The sequence below is a fragment of the Sorex araneus genome, chromosome 2 (assembly GCF_027595985.1).
Source record: "Sorex araneus isolate mSorAra2 chromosome 2, mSorAra2.pri, whole genome shotgun sequence".
Taxonomy (NCBI): domain Eukaryota; kingdom Metazoa; phylum Chordata; class Mammalia; order Eulipotyphla; family Soricidae; genus Sorex; species Sorex araneus.
In genome coordinates this window covers 85,858,510-85,883,294 of record NC_073303.1, presented here as the reverse complement: position 1 = coordinate 85,883,294, position 24,785 = coordinate 85,858,510, and the positions used below count along the sequence as shown (strand labels likewise).

Genomic DNA, 24,785 nt, shown 5'->3' with positions numbered 1-24,785 from the left:
ACACTTTCTTAGTGAGAAACAGTTTTCTAGTCTGTTGCCAAATTGTAAGCTAGGGGGATATATTCTTCAGTAGTTTAGGAGATTTCTAAGACTGGGGCCCAGCACCAGGCCTGTTGTCTTTGCTGGGTCTCTGACTAGCTGGATGACCTTGAACAGAGCATTTACCCGCCCATTGCAAGGCCACGTGACTGGATTTGGCTTGAGCCTTCTAGTGCATATGTTCTATGATCATCCAATTTTAGTGACTTGAGAGTAGCATTTCTTTCCAGTACAGCCCAGGAAGGTGGGCCTCCATGGTTTTCCTTGCAGCTTTCGTGTCTGTCTCTCTTCCCCAGCGCAGCCCTGTTTTTGCCTTGGCAAATGAATGAGCAGGCTTTCTGGAGTTGTTATCTATCTATCTATCTATCTATCTATCTATCTATCTATCTATCTATCTATCTATCTATCTATCTATCTAAGGTGGGGTTCACTTCCCCTGTACTCAGGGCATACTCTACCTCTGTGCTCTGGGATCACTCTTGGCAATACTCAGGGACCATATATGGTGCTGGCTGGGTATTGAACCTATGTCTGTTGCTTGACTAGGCAGGTGCCCTACCTGCAGTACGTTATTCCAGCCCTGGCATTGTGACTTTTAAAAAGAGTTTGTGATTCTTACTGGTGAGAGCATTTAAGCATTTGGAGTGATGGAACTTGAATTTTGTAATATCAGAGACATTACATACTGGGTATTATGTTTGGGAGGTAAATTTGGGAGGTAAAAAGGAAATCTAGAGCAAGATCGTTTCAGAACTGGGACGGAACAGCTAATACCTTTATCTGCTGAGTACAAGGTGTGCTGTTAATGGTCACTTGTGACAATTAAATAAAATCACTTCTAGGCACAGATACTTTTGTGGAAGGTGATACAGTTCTTTCTTTCATAAAAGAGGAGGAAGTTTAGATTCAGAGAACTGTTTTTATTTTCCTGAGATAGAATAAAGTGAGTCAAATCAAGCAGGCTTTGCTAGTTTTCCCTAAATTTCTGGATACTTTTTTTTTTTTTTAAAGCTGTCTTTCCTACCCATGAATTTTTTTTTCTTATACACCCTTAGGACTCCTCCAGTTGAAATTCTTTTGAAAGTGTTGAAGCAATCTCATTTGGACATAATTTATCCTGAAGAGAAATAGGGATTGAAAAAGCCTGGTGGTATCCTGGCTGTTGTTGGCTCCGTGCTCAGGAGTGATTCCTGTCGTACTCAGGAACCATATGTGGTGCTGAGGATTCAGCTGGGGTCTGCGGGATGCAAAACTCATCCAACACTCACCTCCTATATTAGTTTTCCAACCCAATTTTAAAGACCTGGATTAGTGACATGCAAGGCAAGTGCTATCTTACTGGTCTGAGGTTGCACTTTTCTGAGAAGTTTGCTTCAGGTGACTGCATCATCTTTTAGCCAACATCCCAGGCATTCTGGAAAGGACAGGGAGTCTGTTTCTATGAGGAAGTAATTTAAGTGTCCAATTGCCCTGCCCTCTCTTTTTCTAGGTGGGCTGAAGCTGAGATAACCTATGAATTCCTTTCAGAGCACTTTCAAGTGAATGTATTCTGAGAGATCATTGTTTCATGATCTTAGTTTTGTAAACCATGTGCTAATTGGGCTAAATAGTTACTTTAAAATTGCTCGTAATCTTCAAGTATAAAATTACTTTAAAAAGTGATGCTTCATGGAATGTTTGTGTATTAAATAATACTTGTGTATTCACTTTAAACATATAACCATTTTCCCATGCTTCTTGAAATTTTGAATACTTTTCTAGTAGTAGAAATGTGAATTTTAGGATTGCTATGCATTTTGTATTTCTATTTGCAAAGTTAATTTATTTAATGTCTAAGATTGGAGGAATATTCACCATTTTATTCAGTTATTCCATCTCTGCATTCTACAGATGAGCAACTGTTAATCAGAGAGATCAGCTCGATCAAGGGCAGTCTGGTTGGCTACTTTACATTTTGCAGTTAAGGGTGGAAGTGATCATACATGTTGTGTGCCCGGCCTTTTCTTCTTTTTGGGTCACACCTGGCGATGCACAGGAGTTACTCCTGGTGGTGCTCAGGGGACCATATGGGATGCTGGGAATCGAACCCAGGTCAGCCGCATGCAAGGCAAACGTCCTACCTGCTGTGCTGTTGCTCCAGCCCCAAGCAGTCAACTTCTTATAAATCAGATGCAGGTGGTTTTATGTGTATTTCACAAATGAGAAAGGAAGTTGTCAAACAGGACATTCTTTTAGAGTAGGTCTCATATTTTACTAGACTCATCATGGGCTTAATGGGCTTTGATATTACTTTTTTCCCCTTGATTTACTGTAAAATTCATATCTCACAACATCCACCTTCATTTGAGTACAAATCAGAGACTATTAGATATGAAACCACACCTGCCTCTTCCTTCGTGGTCCCGTACCCATTCTTCTTGTCCCAAAGGAATAGGCAGATTCTGCACCCTGCGTGGTGCATATCTCCTTCCACCACCACCCCCGCGCCCCCACCGCACACACATACTCCCCCATAGACTCTTACCCATAATTGTTCCTCTTTACATCATTTTTCACTTAAAGGCACTGTTGTGAGTGCTTTACATGTATCATGCTCTTAAATTCCCTAATAGCCCTGTGAAACAATACAGGGAGACAGAGACTTGCTTAGAGTTACAGCCCTTGTGTTTGAGAACAGTTCCATCCCTCTCGTGTTGAGTAGCTCTTGATCAACCCACATCCTCTGCTGCCTAGCTCTTCCTTCACCTTAGCCAGAAATTGCGTTCTATGCTTTGTCCCTTCATTCATCTTGAGCACTTTGTAGTCTATAGAAAATACTCGAAAACTCATGAGTTACTAATATCTTACTTGTGGAGGCTAATAAACTCTTACCGTCTTCCTCAATAGCATTTGAGCTTGTTCTACTTCCTTTTTAGAGCTTTTTCTTGGTGCTTACTTCTGTCTTGTTGGCTGACTCTTCAGTTAAGAAGTGTTGATATTTTTCTGTTTCGGTCCTCAGGATTTTCTCTTGCTACTCTAAAGCATAATCTCGGGACATTCTCATCATCGCAAGCTGTTGCCTTTTTTCTATTTGTCAGCGATATAAACAGCCATTATCTTTAGCTGAGCCTTCTCTTGAGCTCTTCACTTCCATAAGGTACTATCTTCTGAAGAGCTCTGTGTCAGTTTTTCTCTAAACCTCCTTTCTTCCCCAGATAAACCCACTTTGCCCCTTGTCTCTGCTTGGTTGTCCAAGTTAGACTCCTATCATCCCAGACTCCACCCTCTAAGGTTTAATAAGAAATTAAGTTGGGTGACTGGGTCGTTTTGTCTCTTGAATATCTCTTTTAAAGTGGCCCCATTATCTTTTAACCAAATTCTTATAAAAAGTCTTTTAACTAAACTTCTTGGCCATAGGCTTTCCTGCCTCTTCCAATATATGATCCACATTTTTTGTAAGGGGGATTTCTTTTCTGATTTTTTTGGCTTTTTGGTCACACCCAGCAATGCACAGGGGTTACTCCTGGCTTTTGCACTCAGGAATTATTCCTGGCAGATCTCAGGGGACCGTATGGGATGCTGGGAATTGAACCCAGGTCGGCTGCTTGCAAGGCAAACGCCCTATCTGCTGTGCTATTGCTCTAGCCCCCGATTTCTTAAAAAAAAAAAAAAAAAAAAAAAAAAAGTTAATTTTTCTAAAAAACCTTAAAAATTCTGGAGTGACTTTTCCACGAATTTAGAATGAGTTATAAAACTTTCATGTTCTACATTCTTCTTTTAAGCCATATCGAGATTATTTGTAGACCTCTGAGTACATTTGGCATCCCTGCTCCCAGAAAAGAATTTTTCACTCCTCTTTTCTCTTGCCCAAGTTCTGTACCTGCTGATCTTCTCCTTGCCTGCTCAGTCTGCGCTTTGCTGGAGGACTCTAAACCAGTGCTCAATTTTCTGTCATGATGAAAATCCAGCTGATCTCTGTGGTTGCCAGTAGCCACAGTGGCTGATGAACTGACTGGGACCAGTGAGGCAGAGGAACTGGATTGCATGTAATTTCAGCCTGACTTTGATGAAGATTGCTACAGTGGGCGAGTGGCTACTGCACGGGAGGGCACGGGGTTTAGTGAAAGGTGGGCCTGTGGGCCTCTTTACATTGTTTTCGATTTTCACGGTACTTTCTTCAAGAAAGCCGGCAGCTTATTGACCCCTCTGTGTTTTTGTGGCTAAGGGGGACATTTGTAATATACTCAGGTGTTTTCCAACTATTAATTAACTGTTAGTTAATTAACAAACTTTTGGCCACACCTGGAGATGCTCCAGCTTACTCTTGGCTCTGTGCTATGGATCGCTCCTGGTAGGGCTCAGGGGACCATATATGGTGCTGGGTATTGAATCCCACTTAGCCATGTGCACAGCAAGTGCCTATCTCTCCAGTTCCTACGAGATGCTTTAGAATGGTTATACAGAGTGATAAAGTGATAAGCATAGAGACTAGGATCCTTTTTGATATGCCTGAGCACACTGATCATATGAAGGAGAACATTTCTATGTTCTGATGGAAGAAACACTAAAATATAATTCATATTTCAGTAACCTCTTATTTTTGTTTTATTTTGGTGGGAATTTTTTGGGCCACACCTGCAGGTGTTCAAGGGCTGGCTTTCTCCTCAATAAACTGTGTGGTAATTGGGATTAGAACCAGGACCATGTTAATTAACTACCTCCTGCACAAGTTCTCAGGCTCCTTTTAAGTAGAACAACAGATGGAAGGAATTCTTTTCCAAAAACCTCAGAAAGTTTAAATTCATTTAATGAAAATGTAAATAATCTGACAGGTTAAAGGTTATTCTTTTCACATAGCCAGTAAAAGTGATCTGAATACTGTTTGTTTAAATAATCTCTTTTTTTGCAGGGATTAACCCAGACCCCAAAGGGGTATGTGCGTAGGGGATCACTTCTTGGAGGTGCTTGGGGGAATAATAAGAAATGCTGGGCATAGAACCAGGTTTGGCTGCATATTAAGCAAGTTTCTTACCCTGTAGTACCTCCTAAACTCAGGTGGGTTTTTTTTTGGTTGTTGTTGTTGTTGTTTGTTTTGTTCTTTGGAGACTACATCTGGTGGTACTTTGGGGCTACTCCTGTTTTTGACTCATACTACTGAGGCACTTCCTTGCTTCCTGCCCAGACAATTTTTAAGTACCGAACTAGCACAGGGGTTAAGGCACTTGTCTTGGATGTGGCTGACCCAGGTTCCATTCCTTGCACTGCCAGGAATGATCCCCAAACACCATTCGGTGTGGCACAAACACAAAACCCTTTTGTGTTGCCATTGTGAGAAAAGAATAGAACTTTTTAAAAGCTTTTCCAGAAGGCAGGGTTTTCTGCAAAAGAGGCTTAGAGGCAGTTGAATGCTCAGAGCTCTGGACAAATGACTAAACCAAAGCACACAAGGCTTGTGAATGGTTGTTTTTCCCTTGCTGTCCCTTGCTGCTCTTGATGACCAGACCAGGGGTCACATGCATTTGGTTGTGGTTCTCCCTAAGGATTGTGCATTTTTCCAGCTGTGTGACTTGTGCGTACATTTGCTGGGAGTCACCTTCATTTAGCGGTGGTGCTCTTGCATGTTCTGGGTTAGTGCTTATTGGGGATGCCTCCTGAGGTGCTCACTCCCTGAGTCATGGTGCTTGCTGGAGCTGCACACTTTCGTTCTGGTGCTCACACACTGCATTGCATACTCTGTTGTGGCACCAGAGGTGGGTTGGACTTGGGATGAAGCCCCAGACAGTAGAGCTGCCTAGTTTGTGTTCAGGACATGTGGGTCACTCTGAGGATTGAACTCATGCCCTGATGCATGTAAAGTAGGTACTTTGCCACCGAGCCATCTCCTGGGTCCCTGACTATGTTTGAAGCAGAGTACTGAGATATATACAGTTTTCTAGAATGTTTTTCTACATTTTAATTTTGTTTTTTTCCTTTTTTGGGTCACACCTGGCGATGCACAGGGATTACTCCTGGCTCTGCATTCAGGAATTAGCCCTGTCACTGCTCCGGGACCATGTGGGATTCTGGGAATCGAACCCAGGTTGGCCGTGTGCAAGGCAAACGCCCTACCTGCTGTGCTATCGCTCCAGCCTCCTTTTAGATGAAGTTGGAAGAACTTGTTTTAGACAATTTAAGGCCTGCTCATTGCCAGGTGGCTTTAAAAGTGGCTAGACCCTCTCAGTAGCATGATTAGAAGCCTTAATTATATTATTCAGATTTTATAGAAAAAGTTGTGAATATATCACATCATCTCTGAGAATTGAGCATGAAGTAGAAAATTTAGTATAGAGTTGTAATAAATATCAGGAAGCAAACTTGTAAAATGTGGATATATATATACATATATAATGTGATGTAAATGCTATCAAAGATAAGGATTATTTAGATTACATTATCTGAATCACAATTTATTATCCGGTGATGTATAGTAATTAAACTCATTAAAAATCTTAGTATGGAGGAGGATGGGTACAGTTCTTGGAGGCCTTAGTAAACTCTGTATTTTAAAGTTAAGCATCTTCTTTTTTTGTATTCTTTGATTAAACCAAATACAAAATTCAATTATAAGGTTTCAATTGGTAGCCTTAAATTATCTTGATCAGCCTCATTATGCGAAACAAATGTCTGGTAGTATCTCATTTTCTCACTTTCCCTTTTCTTAGAGTCATTTTAACTTGTTAACTTGTAGAGAACTTAGTACTGATCTGCAATCAAAATGGACACAGTGTAGAAATTTATAACTACATATGTAAGAACCCATTTAAAATGAAATAGAAAGCTTTCCTGCAAGGTAGGATGCTATCCTAATGCTAGGAATCGGGTGCATTCTTGTAAAACCTCCTGGAAATTAGAATTGGTTAGTTGAATGATTTGTTAGGTGATTTATGTGAGGCAGAGGCAGGTCATGACAGTCAGCTTTGAATGACATAAATTTGGCTTATGAATTAATTTACTTAGAGTAGTATAAAGGGCAGTTTCCCCGCAGTGCAAAGCTAATTAGGGAGAGAAAATTCAGAAGATATCTGGGTAATGAGTGGAGGGGCCAGTTTATAGTTAAATCTTTGCTGTGGATTTAAGATAATACAGTTAAATATATGGAGTCTATGAATTAGACTTTTTTTTTTATCATATACTAGTGTGAATGAAGACATTTTGGCTAAAAGATATATGGCATAATTTAATTGCATGTAATTGAAATCTTTGATTAGCAATAGCCATTTATTTGGTTATAATAATGATATATAATAGGTGTTTTTTTTTTTTTTTCTTTTTGGGTCACACCTGGCGATGCACAGGGGTTACTCCTGGTTCTACACTCAGGAATTACTCCTGGCGGTGCTCAGGGGACCATATGGGATGCTGGGATTCAAACCCGGGTCGGCTGCATGCAAGGCAAACGCCCTACCCGCTGTGCTATCGCTCCAGCCCCAGGTTTTTGGGTTTTTTTTTTTTTTTTAACATAATAGTTCTATTAGGGTTTTTCGGTGTGGGGAGGATTGTTGTTATTGTTGTTACTATTATTTTGTTTTTGGGGGCCACACCTGGCAGTGCTCAGTGCTTACTCCTGACTCTGCCCTTAGGGATTATTGCTGGTGGACTCAGGCATCACCTTAGGTGTGGGTTGACTGCATGCAAGGCAAGCCCTCTACCTGTTGTACTATCTATCGCTCTACCCTATCAAATAGTTGGGATTGTGGCGTGGTTACAGAATCTACTTGCATTTTTGATGAATATGTGTACAGAAAAGGTGGTTCCAAGTTTGTAATAAATAAAATGATTAAGAAACAATGGGTGCAAAATGTATATTTCTGCCTTAATCTGATTTCCTCTGTAAAATATAATTTATTTGAGGTAGAAATGTAGTAGTGTAGTTGCTGAATAAGTTACATTTGTTTTCCATCTTCTTTTCCTGTAGAATTTGCCTTTTTGGGGACTGTGCATTTTTCTGAAAACCTTCTTCAATACTTTACTGAAGACTTACTCAAGTCTTCTATAGTTCTGTTACTTTTAATGTTGGCTTTTTCCCTTGACAAAAAATTTAAATAGTTTAAAATATGAAATTCTAAATTTTGTAATTCCTGTCTGTTTCTTTTTTGCATGAAGTGGCATCTCAGACAGTGCTTCAGCCTTTGTGACCTCTGCCCCGTGACAGACGAGGTGTCCTGTTACAGAGGGCTTGTCTTGTTTCTGTGCTCAGGCTTATTCATGATGGATAAGGCTACTTTCTCATCACTTTGCTCTGCTCTGGCAGAGAAAATTATTTTGAGCTGTGGTGTTGCCCAAGTTTTGGGGTGCATTTTTTGTTTTTTTTTCTTTTCTAAGGAAAGAATGTTAGTGGTGTGTATCAAAGAAGACTTCATCCTTTCTCTCTCTGGGTTTCAAACCAGGCAGCATTCAGTAGGGTCTAAAACTCCCTAGAATATGAGGAAAGATCTCCTTTTCAGCTTCCTAGAACTTTGTTTTTGTTTGTTTTTGTTTTGGGGCCACACTTTGCTGCGCCCGGGGCTTACTCCTGGATGCACTCAGGGAACTGCTGGGCTCAGGGACTGTATCAGGCGTCGGGGATCATCCGTGTGCGATGCAAGTGCCTTACAGTCTCTTGCCCCAAGTTTCCTAGAACTTAGTAAAATTTAACTGAATGCAGAAAATCGCCAGATCAGTTACTGAGTGACAACCTTGGTGACCGTACAGGGTTCTCACAAAAGTAGTCAGTTGACTGTTAAGCACCCTCTCTCACTCCCCCCGCATGTTGTCCTCGTCCCATTTTGGCACCCTCTCGGACTCAGCGCCGGCTTTCTAGGAGTTTGTGATCCCTTGACCAAGTGTCGCCTCAAGTAGCTTCTTTATTCCCTCCTAGGCTTACTTTGTTTTTGTTTTTGGGCCACACCCAGTGATGCTTAGCGGTTCCTCCTGGCTCCGCATTCAGGAGCTCAGCAATTACTCCTAGTGGTGCTCTGGAGAACACGTGGGATGCCAGCGATCAAACCAGATGGAACCTCGGTCGGCTGCCTGCCTGGGAAGTGCCCTACCCTCTGTGCCCACCCTCTGTCACTCTGGACTCACTTTTGATAAGCTTGACATCAACCCGAAGTTGTGGGTTTAAATTTAGTCACTTGAAATCGGTCCAGGTTAAGTGAGAAAACATAACTTCAAATGGCAGTTTAAAACAATTAGGCTAACAGGTGTCATTTGTATAGGCTAACCAAATTTTGCTTGTATAAAACTATAAGGATAGTTTATACAAGACAAACTAGACTTCACCAACTTACTTTATATTGCTCCTTAGTGACTACACTATATAAATGTCTTTGGCAGGTGCTTTGAATTAATTTTTAATTCAAAGTAGTAAAACGTTCCTTGCTTTTATTAAAATATTTTAAATAACATTGATTTTGGGTGTGATGGTTATGAATCAACATCTGTATGATTTCCACTAATTCAATTCTTAAATATATGATTTGGGGGATGGATGGAAGATTTGGGCCACACTCAACGGTGCTCCGGGATTACTCCTGGCAGGGCTCAGGGGATCATACCTGTTGCTGGGGATCAAGCCTCAGTTTTCTATGACCTTACCTGCTCTACTATTGCTCTGGCCCCTAATCACAATTTTGAAGTTTTTATCCATCCCACATAAATTATGAAAATATGTGCACTTACAGAAAAAAACAAAACTAATGCCTGGATTTGGCAAACACTGTGGTGGTTAGCACAGAGAAAGGAGGGAGGAAGGTTTGAGTAATAGGAAGGTTCTTTTTAGTGGTGGTTGGCGCTGAACTTCACTCACTGGTGGGTAGCAAGTCCTGTACACATGTAGAGGTGTTAAGCGGAAATCTATAATACTGGAAACTAATGAAAATCAGAAAAAGAGGAAAGGGCAAAAAGACGAGCCAAAGGGCTAGAGCGCACGCATGCTTTGGGTGAAAGATCCCCAGGCCCCCTCAGGTTTGAGATCATTCATGGTCTGCTAAACACCAAACCAGGAGAGCCCCTTTCACTTACCTTTGGATCCTCTCTTCATTTGCCTCCCCATCCTAAAACTAGGATGACATGAGACAAATGTGAGCTACATATATTTTTATGTAGATATGCCTTATTTACATACTTAGAGATGTTGGTATAGATTTTGGCCTTATTTCTCCTCTGCTACATAGTACAGTGAGCATTTTAGGTGTTACTAGAATGTTGGTCTGTTGCTGGGACATGCCTGGCTTTGTACGGGAGACCACCATGTGTGTATTTTTCTACTGCCTGTTGGCGGCTGGAGCAGTCAGCTGCCTGCTGGCCACCTTCTGTTGCACTTAGTATTTGAAGGAGTTACCTCCAGAGGGTTATATTTCAATGTTTTTTTTTTTCTTTTTGGGTCACACCCAGCAATGCACAGGGGTTACTCCTGGCTCTACATTCAGGAATTACCCCTGGCGGTGCTCAGGTGACCATATGGGATGCTGGGATTCGAACCTGGGTTGGCCGCATGCAAGGCAAATGCCCTACCCGCTGTGCTATCGCTCCAGCCCCTATTTCAGTGTTTAATTGCAGGGTGTAAAGGTTATTCTCTAAAAGACACTGAGTTCTGTGATTCTTGTATTATAATGAACACAACTTATATACAGGACAGTAAGCACCTTAGGACCAGTTTGGAGGAAAAAAATTAGTACTGTGTCCATGCAGTGCATTTTATTCAGAGAATTAGCACTAAAATACTTGGTGAGGTCACCCAGTAGAAGAATTTTATTTTCAAAAAACAGTTTTGTCATTCTTCCTATAACTTTAGAAATAAGCATCTATTAGCACTGAACTCATCTCTTAGCTAGTTTTATTGAGAATGTAAACCAAGTGCTGTTGCACTAGTTTCCTAGTAAACTACTAGCCCCTGCAGTCATATGTAGGAAAAAACTTATCTCTATCTGAAAGGCAGTCCAGACTAGCCTGACTCTTCAAAGTTATGTAGAAATAACTGAACGATTTCTGCAAGAAGCCTGTGAAATAACATGTTATGTAAGATAGCATTTGCTATTAATGCTAACTGCATTTAAAAAAATAAACATTCTGAGATGATTGACAAGCAGATGGACTTACCTTTAAGATTTAGAAGAACTTTTAGATGACCACTCTCAGCAAACCATTAAAAGTTGTCATTAAGGGCTAGTCATAATTCTTTGGATTTGGCATAAGATGGGGTAGCTTTGTAATTCTTGGGGTCAGGACTCATTTGTTGTTGATTGTTCCTTCTCACAGTATTTGAGGGGAGGTCAAAATTAGAGTTCAAAAAGAGCTCAATATCTGAAAGTAGGACTTCCCAAACTTTCTCAGTTTCTCTGTGACAGGCATCACAGGCTGCAGATTCTAAGGCAGTCTCGGGTGGGCCCAAGATTTTGCATATCTTGAGAGCAGCCAGGTGTGCTGGTGGCACCAGGATGTAGACCCTAGTCTTCAGGGAGGGAAGCAAATAGACACGAACGCTAATGTTCTTGGAAATTAGTAGCTCTTAACTCGGATTCCAATTCAGCCCAAGAAGGAGGGAAGTGCTTCAAGTTCAGCCCAATAATGGGAGGACTGAGGGCCAGCAAGCTTCCTTGAGATGTGGTAATAAAGGGACCGAGCAGAGACAGGGCCGGATCATACAGAGAGGGGTTGAAGGCAGATGTGAAGAAACCTACGGATGCTTGTTAGTAAACTGGCTGTGGTCGACAGTTGTGGTATTTGTGAATTGTTCACAGAAAGACTCTTGGGAGGTGAGACTACAGAGCTCGACATTGCCTTTGACCTTTTTTTTTTAGAGCATCGGCTTGATTCTGGAACCTATAAAAAGTCCTTTTAGGAATTTAATCAGTGAAGATACACGTTGTATTTTACATTTTAGTTTATTCAGACCAGCTGTGTGAAATGTTTGGCGATAGTACTTGGAAGAACTAGTCAGATCACCAGTGTTTTGTTCGTCGCTAAACTCTAAGGCTTTGACTGCTTCCAAGGTAGAATGGAGAGGAGGAGGAGGTAGACTAGGAGTACTGCAGAGGCAGAGTGGAATTTCATAGGTCGAATGTATAGTCAATTAACATAAAATAGAATATATAAAAAGAATATTGTAAATTTTATTATGGGTGTAGTTTGGTTGATGGGTTGGGTGTGCTGGAGATTCAGTAGGCATTTATTAGGCCAGGAAACTGTGCAGGACAGGGGTCATACCTGTTTTGTTCAATTTTTTTTTTAAAATCGGAGTCTGTTAAGGGTTATTTCTCATCATTTTATTGGATCAAAGGGCTGGATGGAGACACCGTCATGAGAATAATGATTGGTGTGCTTTTCTTCTTTCCTTTCCCTTGGATAAAATACACAGATAGGGGGATGGGCTGTAAAGAAGTCTGGGCCAGAGGTGTCATAGGATCAGAGGTGGAAGGTCATGGATACTTTGGTGCCAGAGGTGTGTGGTAACTTTGGACCCAAATACCATAAACTTAAAACACTTTTGTAACCCTGTTACCTAAACTACAATAAATAGAAGAATGCACAGAGCCACTAGAAAAAGAGTCCATATATATATATTACATATAACATATGTATAATTTATTGATTTTAAAAATTAAACTTGAAAGAATTAAAGGGCAATGGTGATATAAGTGATATTTTTAACTTATTCCCAAGTTTCTGAATTTTGTGTAGTTGATAATTAGTCCTAACATAATCAGAATATTAATAATTACAAATCTGTATTGGGAGATAATACCTAAGGGAGAAATTTCATAGGTTGAAAGTATAATCAGTTAACATAAAATAGAATATATGGAAGGAATATTATAAATTTTATTATGGGTGTAGTATGAAAACTATATTTTATGTCATCCAAGTACAGGTGCTACTATTAGGTGTTCATCTGAAAATGGTGTCGACGAAGAAAATGCAATGCTTTCTGTAGTGTCTTCTGCAGGGATGGAAATGTTCATGTATGCACTGTTGTGTCCATATATTCACAGTAACTGCCAGCTACATGTGCCTCTCCAACACTTGAAATTTTGCTCGTGTGACTGAGCAACTGAATTGGAAATTTTATTTAATTTCAGTTAATTTACGTAGCAACATGTGGCTTGTGGCTGCGGTGTGGGGCAGCAGTCACGGGGGCACTGTCCAAGCATACTGATGAGGAGTAAGTGTGGTCAGCGTGTTCAGGAAGGGCAGCAGCACAGGCCTGACTGAGGGTGCACTGAGGCATTCCTTTCTCTTCGTCTGGGGCCTTATCACCTGGGTTGATGCCCTGTTTCTTCTGCAGCAGTGCGCCTGTCTGCAGTTTCCTTTTTCCCTTGTGGCCTTTGAGGACCATTGGTGATTCTGCCCATCATTAATCCCGTGGACTTGATGATTCAGCTCTGTGGCTTCCCAACTGCCAGTCTGTGTCCTGGCGCTTACCTGCAGGTGAAAAAGGTCGAACATCACTGATGTTGCTGAGAGAAATTGCAGTTTAAACAGAAGCTCACCAGCTCTTTGATCCTTGTATGTTAACTTGTCCTCTGTGGATTCTTGCTCTTGTGTAGATGGTCTTCTGTTTTTCTATCTGCTAGACCTGTGTTTCCAGAGTAGGTGGTACTACCCAGGGGGATTGCTGGAACCATCTTGTGAGGGGCGTAGGGTTGTGGTACCTTCAGGTGCATTGGAAGGTGTTTTCTGCTTCTTCTCGTAACAGATTTCCAGGGTGACACTGAATAATTCTTTTATGAAAAGGGAGTGGTAGGCCAGAGAAGTTTGGGAACTTTTTTGCTAGATATTTACTTAGAAATGCTGAAGCATGCCTGACCCAGTCCCCGAAATCATTTTCATGATTCAAAACATTGTATACCCCTGACTCTTTAGAGGTGAAGGAGAGAAATTAAAAAGAAAAGTACAAATTAGGCTGTATAACCATAAAATAGTCTTCAGCTTCTAAATGCAGCTATTCTTTTACTCAACACTTACTCACTTGTGTTGGATACCTGTGAAAAATCTTTCATTGGGATGATAGTCTCCTTAGTTGGGTAAAAGATTGTTGAGCTACAGGAACTATTTTGCACTTGAAAGGTGTTTTGTGTTCTTCTGCCTCTGATACCAAATAAAAGCTTGACTGTACAAATTTCAGCCAACTTTGAGAAGAGTGCAGGAATTAGGCATTTTTTCCCTAAGTCTAGGATGTTCATGCATTCACTTCCAAATATTAATGTATTACACAATTTCTTGAATCTTTGCTTTCGTTCTTGCTTTTCTATGTGCTGGCTGTGTGTGTGTACGTGTATGTGTGTGTAATCTGCCTTATTTGAGTGGAGGTTATGTGAGGTAGGAATCTAACCCAGGGCCTCATTCAAGAAATACTTATGATCTGCTATTTTTCCATCTGTTTATACTCAATAAAGCTAGCTAAGGTATGAATTTGGTACTAATATATGCTTTTCCCCTACAGTTATAGATAAAATGTCTAAAAAAATTTTTTATTTTTAGAAGAAGCTCTTCTGTAGGGTGTTCTCACTGAGTATGTTAGTGTTATTTCTCTGAATAAAATAAAACCAGTTTAGGTCTTTAATATTTTGTTCTCATCCCTAAGAAAGCTGCCATTTCATCTGTACATTTCTGTTTTGTCTTTGGGAACTGTTTGTTGTGAACATGTTCTGTAGATTTACTCTTCTGTCTATAAAAATAAGGGTTTTCTCATCTGTTAAAGTAAGAGGCTTTGGATTAGAAAATCTCCAAAGTGCTTAGCCACTTGACAGTGTTCCCAGTGGGCCTTGCGGTGGGTCGCCACAGTGTTGACTGTGTGTTGAGCTGCCTCCCTGCTCCCCCAACAAATGCACCATCTAAAAGTGTTCTCCTCTTCCCAGTGGAACACTGAGCATAAACTTAGCTTGCTTAGATTTTTTTTTGTTTTTAAGGCCATACCTAATAGTACCCAGGGATTACTCCTGGACCAGTACTCATGAATCACCCAGGGCACCCTATACCATTTTGGGGATTGAATCTGAGTAGGCTGAGTGCAAGGCAAGCATCCTAATCTCTCTACTATCTCTCTGGCCTTTTACTATGCGTTTGTGTGCTCGCTTTGGCAGCACATATACTAAAATTGGAACGATACTATGCATTTGTTATATGTGTCTGTACAATTTATTATATGTTACACACGACTGAAAAACTTGTTATCATAAATTACCTAGAAATATTTTGTAGCATGGCCTTTTAAATAGTTTCTAATGTAATTTATGAATCTTGATTTTTTTTTTTATTAGTGAATCCCCATGAAGTACAGTTACAGACTTACAAACTTTTGTGCTTCTGTTTCAGTCATACAATGCTCGAGTACCCATCCCTCCACCAGTGCCCATTCTCCACCACTGACCCCAGCCCACCTCCTCACTTCTGTGGAAGGGCATTCCCTTTTGTTCTCTCTCTCTGTTTGGGTGTTGTGGTTTGCAGTCGAGGTATTGAGTGGTCATCATGATCGATCTATAGTCTACTTCCAGCACGCATCTCCCATCCCGAGCGCGTCCTCCAGACACCCTTTACCTGGTGTTCCCTTCTCTATTTGAGCTGCCTTTTCCCCTGACATGTGAGGCCGGCTTCCAAGCTGTGGAGAAAACCTCTTGGTACTTATCTCCACTATTCTTGGGTGTTAGTCTCCCATTTGAATCTTGATTCTTATTTAAGTTTCATTATATATACATATGTATGTGTGTGTGTGTGTGTGTGTGTGTGTGTGTATGAATGAAGACTCCATAAGGACAAGAGGAAATTTATTATTATTATTTTCTGTGTTTCCAGAGATTGAACCCAGGTCTCAAGGCATGTGCTTCGCTATGGAGTTACGTTCCTGGCAGTTTTATTGGTTTCTATTCCCTTTTTATCTCTATACTTAGAATAGTGACTAGATCATAGTAGATGTTCAGTAAATATATTTTGAATAAATATGACTTATATTTGAAAAATTAATGAATTATGAAAAAATCCAATTCCATCAAGTGGGGATTGCCCCCAGTGATTCTCAGCCAACTCGGTGCAGGGTCCCAGAGTGTGGAGCTGCTGGGCCCTGTGTCAGGGATGACCCAGACCAGCCTGGTGGTGCTTGGGGGGCCTTAGGGCCGTTCCTTGAGGATGGTGAGGGGCGGGGATGCCTGTGGAGCAGGTTATGGGCCAGGGCCGAGCCCGTGCAGAGCAGGAGCCTTGACTCCTGTGCTGTCTCTGTCCGCTTGATTTTTATTGAAAGCCAAATCGAATGTCGATACTACCTGAGTTCTTATTACCTATGAAGATTTATGAGAACTGCTTGGTAACTAGTACTTGTTTGTTTGAATTGTGTCGCGCTGTGCTGCCCAGTAGGAGAGTTACCACTTTTGTGTGCGTGTTTATGGCCAGTAGCAACAGAGCTGCTTTTCCAGTGTGATCCACATACTGGGTTTCAAAGACTCAGCACCAAAACCTATTGAGCTCATTCTTTATTATTTCATGTTGACATGGTAGTTCTTTACTTATACTGAGTTAAATAAAAATGGACTGAAATTCAGTCTTGGGGTTATTTTTTTTAAGGTGGCCACTAGAAAATTGAAATCATACAGCTCTGATTTGGTGACTTTTTGAGTAGTGCAGACATAGACTTAGGAAATGTAGATATTGCGTTTGGAGAGGAGGACAAAAAGGAGTTGTAAATGAATGTCTTTGATAGAAACAAAATCATATGTTGCAGCTGTGGCTTGGGGAAGTGCGTATTCAAATGGTCTTGATCAAATTTAAAAAGGACCAAAATAAATTAATTGGATTAGCTCAAATCAGAAATATGAAATCCTGCTACCAGCAGATGGATTCCTAGCTTAGTCGCCAGCCAAGCTTTGAGGTCAGAACGGGGGCAAAAGACAAGCTTGGGGGGTGGGGAGGGACTCTGAGCAGCCCCAGGTGTGAGCAGCCACTAATGACAGACGGAAGCTGTAGTTTCTGAGCTTCCTTGTCCAGCCCACCTGAGTGTGGTCACAGTTGTGGTGGGTGACATGCTTATTGATAACATATAATGCTCTTGTTTTTCATGGGACAGGAAAGTCACTCTCGGTGGGAAGGGGTAAGGAAGTGGAAGTCCACACGTGTCAGGCCGGGTTGCTCAAAGAGTGTTCAGTTTTGTCCCTCTCAAGGCTGTAGGGAAGTCCTTTCCTTTCTGCTCCGCTTCGCACCCACCCATCACTGCTTCTCCCTTTGCCTTCCTCCTGCTGGGTTCTCTCTCCTTGGGCCCCTGCCTGCCTCCCAGCTAGCTGCCTGGAAGCCCCATTCAGTCAGGAGTATTTTCTCCAGAGACGTGTGATAGGCTCTGGAGAATGAAGTTGTTATTCTATAAAAGAAAGCCACCCAGGACATATAAGTAGACATTATTTTATCCTTAAACTAATTTAAAAGGTTATTTTGGTAAGTGGTTAGTCTGCACGGCTGGTTTAAGCTATTATCAAGTCCATTTCAATATTTATTTCCTTGAAAGCTAGAATGAGCTTTGAATAAATGAAGACTGACTGCTCAGGCTTTTGGGGAGTAAATTCAATTTATAAAAATATTTGTTTCATGTGGCATTGAAGATTTCTACTTCCCCTTATTTTGGACTTGGAAGTAGTTGTGTAGTAAAGCAGGTTGTCTATAAATAAACTGGCTTTCATGCTCACCTTATTTTGCCCCCCTCTGACCTCTCTTTTTTTGGGGAAAGTAGATGAGAAAATTCATGGCAGTTAGCGGTAGAGTGAGGAGACCTGTGACTTTAGCTGACAGCTGTCACCTGAAAACTGCAGACCTGAGGACCCTCTCAGGTGTTATGTCGGTAGTTCTGACAGGGAACAGGAATGTTGTTTACATTTTCTGCAAGCAAATTTCTCTTCTTGTTAGGAATGTGTTAGAGCAGGGCAGGTGGAAATTGAACTCTTATCTGTCTGACTGGTAAGTTCTCGGTCTTGCTGGCTGCTCCTGACCCATTGTTCATTCCCAAGCACACATAGAAGTGTGTGTCCGTAGAGTTTGTGACTGAGCTTGTTTATAACTGAAAATTCTTCAACAAGATACTGTTTTTTTTTTCCCAAGTTGGTCAGAATCATGCAATACTTTAATGTGCTTATTAAAGATGACGGGGTGGGATGAGTTAAATTCCTAAGATGTTTTAGATTTCATACATTTTTCCTATGTGAATTAGTTCTTTATTAGGCTGTTGATTTAATTAGCATTGAACAACAACAAAAAACACTTTCCGGGTTTTGCTTGTTGAAACCTTCTTCATTATTGAAGTGGGTTATTTTCATCGGACACGGAATCTCTTAGGAACGTTGGGTAGCTTCCCGGGTGTGCTGTGCTCTCAGCCCGGATGCTCGTGGGTGTGCGTGCCCACTCTCCCTGCCTGGTCCGGAGCTGCCTCGTCCTGAAAGAGGTTCAGGCCAGGGTGAGGGCTGCATGGGCCTGACCGACGGGGGTTCTCTTCCTGCCAGTGAGAGTGGCCTTGGTCGTCCACGCAAAAGGCACTCGCGTGGTCATGGGCCCAATGCCCCTGGCGGGTCTTGAACCTGGGGTTGGGCTTGTGCTGCCACCAGCACCCGCTGGGAACAGAGGGCCCAGAGCCACAGGAAAAGTGATCCTTTCAGGGAGCGAACACTTTTCTTCCGGTCATCGTCTACACCTCCTGAAATCATGTCATTGTCATATTGTTCGCAAGCTATCTTTCCAACATGGTGATGGACGTGGTCTTGTTCGGTGTCTCTGTTGCTGTTCCGTAGTTGTACGTGGGCTGTGCATACAACTGTTTTATTAAGAAGTGACTAACTTATAAGAAATGCCTTGTTTTGGTGTTTGTCTAATCTGCTAGTCAGTTTAACTGGGTTGAGCTTTTCACAGCCCTTGGTGCTGCGGCTGCTCATCTGATTACACCGCTCAGGGGAATAAGGTTAGGGGCTGGCTGTTGGTAACCAGAGCATTTCCAGGGCTTTAGTTCAGCAGATGGGCTGCTTGGCTATATTCATACATCTGCTTGCCTGCTGTGGCAGCTGCTGCTGCTTCATGTTGTGTTCTTTTGTTCTGTTCCATCCAAGAATGGAATGCTAGGAAGTGTAGTGAATGGATTAATTTCAGGTTAAGGTTAGTGTTTTGCTTGCTTTCTAAGTAACCGATCATAATAATGCTTCTGGTAGAAGCTAATGAGTTTCTCTTAAAGTGAACTAGATTTATAAAATACAGCTCAGCATGGGGTCTAGATTAGTATTGTTGATGGAAGCCGAATTCAAATGTATAAAATACTGGCCATTTTTATCACTTGTTCCTAATTCTTTGTTTTCTTCCCTTTCCCTCCCTACCTCCCACTCCCTTCTAGGACCTGTATCCAGACTTTGCCTGACACTGCAGGGTCCAGGAGAATTAAAGAAATATGGAATGACATGAAGAAGATTAGTTCAGGATTATAGGCTTTGAGGACAAACACCTCAGTGAAGTGAAGCACAGACAAGCTCCCGAGCTGTAGTTTGGAGGAGCTGTGTGTTAGAAGAAGATGGCGGATCCAGGAATGATGAGTCTCTTTGGCGAGGATGGGAATATTTTCAGCGAAGGTCTTGAAGGCCTTGGAGAATGTGGTTACCCTGAAAATCCAGTGAATCCCATGGGTCAGCAAATGCCGATGGACCAAGGCTTTGCCTCCTTACAGCCGTCCCTTCATCACCCCTCTCCTAATCAGAATCAAACGAAGCTGACCCATTTCGATCACTATAATCAGTACGAACAAAAGATGCATCTGATGGATCAGCCGAACAGAATGATGAGTAATGCCCCTGGGAATGGCCTGGCGTCTCCTCACTCGCAGTACCACACCCCTCCCGTCCCTCAAGTCCCTCACGGCGGCAGTGGCGGCGGTCAGATGGGAGTGTACCCTGGCATGCCGAACGAGAGGCACGGGCAGTCCTTCGTGGACAGTGGCTCCCTGTGGGGCCCCCGGGCTGTGCAGGTGCCGGACCAGATACGAGCCCCGTACCAGCAGCAGCCGCCGCCCCCTCCACAGCAGCCCCAGCCCGCGCCGTCGGGGCCCCCCGCCCAGGGCCACCCTCAGCACATGCAGCAGATGGGCGGCTACATGGCGCGCGGGGATTTCTCCATGCAGCAGCACGGCCAGCCGCAGCAGAGGATGGGCCAGTTTTCCCAAGGCCAGGAGGGCCTCAGTCAGGGAAACCCTTTCATTGCCACCTCAGGACCTGGCCACCTGTCCCACGTGCCCCCGCAGAGCCCCAGCATGGCGCCTTCCCTGCGTCACTCAGTGCAGCAGTTCCACCACCACCCCCCTACTGCTCTCCACGGAGAATCAGTCGCCCACAGCCCCAGATTCTCCCCAAATCCTCCTCAGCAGGGGGCCGTGAGGCCGCAGACCCTTACCTTTAGCTCTCGGAGCCAGACGGTCCCCTCACCTACTATAAACAACTCAGGGCAGTATTCTCGATATCCTTACAGTAACCTAAATCAGGGATTAGTTAACAATACAGGGATGAATCAAAATTTAGGCCTTACAAACAATACTCCAATGAATCAGTCCGTACCAAGATACCCCAACGCTGTAGGGTTCCCATCAAGCAGTGGTCAAGGACTAATGCACCAGCAGCCCATCCACCCCAGTGGCTCAGTTAACCAAATGAACACACAAACTATGCATCCTTCACAGCCTCAGGGAACTTATGCCTCTCCACCTCCCATGTCACCCATGAAAGCAATGAGTAACCCGGCAGGTACTCCTCCTCCGCAAGTCAGGCCCGGGAGTGCTGGGATACCAATGGAAGTTGGCAGTTATCCAAATATGCCCCACCCTCAGCCGTCTCACCAGCCCCCGGGTGCCATGGGAATTGGACAGAGGAATATGGGCCCCAGAAACCTGCAGCCGTCGCGGCCATTTATGGGCATGTCCTCAGCACCGCGGGAGCTGGCCGGGCACATGAGACCAAATGGCTGTCCTGGTGTCGGCCTTGCAGACCCACAGGCGCTCCAGGACCGACTGCGGCCTGGCCAGCAGCACCCCGGGCAGCAGCCGTCTTTCCAGCAGTTGCCAACCTGCCCTCCGATGCAGCCCCACCCGGGCTTGCACCACCAGTCTTCACCCCCACACCCGCATCACCAGCCTTGGGCACAGCTCCACCCATCACCCCAGAACACCCCGCAGAAAGTGCCTGTGCCTCAGGTAAGGGGATGCGCAGCCCGCTTGCCTTGCAGCACGAAACGCAGCGTGGCGAAGCTCGTTGAAGTTTTCTGTTGACTCGAGAGAAGCGTTGGCATTATGACTGACTGAATTTTTGTCTTGTATCCTGCCCCAGAAGCTTTTGCTTTTCTTTCTTAATATCCTTAATCGAGCGTCTCAGTGGTTTAGTTATTTACTTGCAAGTTCAGGAAGTCTTGTACCTTTCTGCCCCGGGGAGTGTGCTAGGTGCTAAGAGTGCATAGCCAGTTAGAGGGGGTCCGTGCAGTCAGGTCCACTGCCAGCAGCTGGAAGGTGGACACAGGGCTTAAAATAATTTTTTTTCTCTCCAGCTCTTTTTCCCTCTTCTTTTTCTTTTACCCTCAGTTTGAAAAAATAGCCTGAAACCTGGTTTCCAGCAAAGTTTTATGTACTGGTGACAGCCCCTCCCACCTTTTTAAACAAGTTATAGTATTTTTCCTTGGGAAGCTGCAGTGTAGTCTTCTGTGATATTTATTTTGCAGCGGATGCATGTTAGTGCAAAGTTAAAAAAAACTGGATAATCACAACAAACAGTTTATAGAAATTATTTGTTTTCCAAGGGATTTGGGCACCAAACACTAAAGCAGATGTCTTTTTTTTTTTTAAATCCTTATTGAGTTACTGTGATTTACAGTACTATTAATGATGGTTTCACGTATTGATCATTCCAACACCAGAGTACCCGCTTTCCTCTTCCAAGGGTTCAAAAATGCACTCACTCCTCTCACTGCCCTCCCCCCTCAAACTAGTTCACTTTTGTGGACCAGTTCTGTTGCCTTGGGCCATTTGTTGCTCTCTTACTCTGTATCTGTAACTCCTATATATCAGAGAGATCCTTCTGTCTCTGTCCCTTCTTCTGACTCAAAAAGTCTTCCTTTTTTTAATTTGGCATTTGTCATCCTACAGAATTTATTTTTGGACATATTTAAGTTTTAAGTTTTAATATTTACAAAGATATTTCCATTATATGTTGGTGTATACTCTAGATTTGAAGAAGTAATGTTTATATGTACAGATTAATACTTATATGTGTAGATTATTCTGAGTGCTATTAAAAATATATGTACATATTGACCTTCTACTCCTCTAGCAGTTTTTTTTTAATTTGTATGGTGCAGTGACTAATATTAGAGTTGTAAGGCAGAATTCTTATTTTTAATCAGCCTAACAATTGGAAGCATCACCCATATGTGGGAATTCAAAGCAGAGTAAAAGACAATTTGTGATTCTATAGCAGGTGTCCAGAGAGAGGAAATACCTATGGATGAGAGTATGTGGAATTTGGGAAGAGCTTAGCCAGGGAAAGTGACCCTTGAGAACATTTCCGAAAGCAAATGTTGTGGGGATAGACTGTTAAATCAGGGCATGGGCAGGACAGGACAGTGGAGGTCTTGTCTATTCTAAGGAATTTAGGCTTAAATTGGGAGCCCATGATAAGACAGTTTGAGGATGATGAGGGAATCACAGGTGAATTGTGAGCCTTTGACCCATGCCTGCGAGGACAATTTGGGCTACATACAGGAGTGTGTTAACAGAAGTTTTGTTGGAGGGATGTGAAGGCAAATGGGCTGGATCAGAAAACAAAGGCTGAATCTCCAGTGGAGAGACGGTGGAGAGACGTTAGAATAGACTCAGCATTGGGGGAAGTGAAGGCAGGAAGACCTCCTGGGACCTCAGGACACATGCATAAGGGTTTTAAGGAGGCTGATTTTAGCAGTCCCTGCTCTTAAGAGGCTCTCAGAAACCCTCTGTACCCTACCTCCCAAATTCGGCAGGTGAGTCTCCTGGGCTTCAGCTCTCTGGCCTCTGCTGCCCAACAGAAAACTATTTATCTGTCTCCAAAAGTCTAATCTGTAGCTTTGAGACTTGTGGTTCTAAGACCTTTTGGAAAGGGAGGTGTTAAAGGCAGTCTAACAAGAAGCTGTGAGCGGAGGGCCTCGGGAAAGACCAGGGCAAATGAATGATCAAACTGAGCTAATTTGTTTCTTTAATATTAGCTTCAAGGTGAAGTGCAGCTCCCCAGGTTTGACCTAAAGCACTGTCTCTGAGACCAGTCGGTCTAGGCGCCTTCTAGGGCAGAAATGGATGCAACTGAGTTTCTAGGAATTACTCGTGGTTGCCGGAAAGTTTCTTTTGAAACAAGGGGTATTCTCAGACCATTGACCCCAGCTCCTCCTTGTCCTACTATCTCCTCTCAGTCCCTGGAGGGCAGACAGAGCCTGAAGGAGACTTCCTGTGATTATCATCAAGTCACTGGTGAGAATTGTTGGTCTCCTCTAACTCTCCCCAGTTTTATGACTATCACAAGAGGCCATACTGTGTACGAAACATTTGCATCCCAGAGCGCTGGGGGGGGTGGGGTGGGTGCATAGGGCATTTGTGCTGTGCCCAGCTAGAGACTCGGAGACACCCAAATATGGTTTTCTGTTTCTTGGCCCCTCTTTCCCAGTGTGTCATTATAGACAAACATGGAATCATGTAAGGAGTGTAAACAGGTAATTTGAGGTATTTTCATTATGAGTACCATTGCCTAGAGTTTTTTTTCCCCATGGCATTTGCTTTCTTACTACTGTATGATTTCATATCTTCTTCAGATATTAAAGCACTTTGTTTTAAACTAATCTGAGGGAGGAATAAAGTATTGGAAAGTCATAGATTTTAAAATCGAAGAAGAACTTCAATTCCAACTCTACTACTTGTTAGGGTGGTGACCTTAACCAGTTTACCTAATTTCTCTCAGTTTTGATTCTTCATCAGTAATAGTAGAAAAATAGTGCACATCTCAAAAGGTGATGAGATTAGGCATAATATATCTACCTAGGGTAATGTCCAGTTCATACAATATATCTGTATGTTAATTTTCTTTTAGATTTTAGGTTCTGATCTCTTGAAATGCAAAACTTGGTTTAGAATAGTCATTGCTTTGTATAAATTTACAAATAAATTATGTCTTGAAGAACCATATTAAATACTAGGACACAAAATTTGATTTGTGTAAATATTACACTCTCCCCTGTAGCATAGTATTTCTGAGAGTGATGAGAATGGTTTGGGCAGTTCATACTGCTTTCACATAATCCTGAACATCTTTCCCTCCGAATTCCACACATTCTACTCTAGCAAATTTATATAATTGTGTTTTGCTTTAAAACTACTAAGCTTAGTTTACCATTCACACATATAGTCAATGAAGTGAAACATTGGAAGAGTAACGTCAGAGTTCAGTACATCATAATGTTTGTTTTGGTGTGTGGACATCTTTAACGGAAATGCTGTACTGTGCTGATTATTGATAAAATTTACAGTGAAAAAAATTCTACTTTGTTTCTTTGCAATAGTTGAATGTAGTAGTGATTTCTGAACTTCTTTCTCAGACCCCATTATAGCCATTCAAAATTAAGAACTCCAAAGATCCTTTGGTTATGTGGCTAGGAGATGTTGATATTTGCTCTTAGAAATTTAAACTGAGGATAGTTTGAAACACCTGTTAATTAAAAAAAAATACGAAATCATTATGAATTTGGATAAG

General features: G+C 42.4%; 1 protein-coding gene across 4 annotated transcripts in view; it reads left to right on the top strand.

The window, feature by feature from the left end:
• The window catches only part of CHD7 (chromodomain helicase DNA binding protein 7), a 201,044-nt gene that overhangs the window by 44,731 nt on the left and 131,528 nt on the right, over positions 1-24,785 (top strand). For all 4 annotated transcript variants that reach the window (XM_055126360.1, XM_055126357.1, XM_055126359.1 and 1 more), the window contains exon 2: positions 19,382-21,220. In XM_055126360.1, the coding sequence (XP_054982335.1) occupies positions 19,556-21,220 (1,665 nt within the window). In that variant the 5' untranslated portion in view covers positions 19,382-19,555. The remainder of the gene's footprint in view (positions 1-19,381; positions 21,221-24,785) is intronic.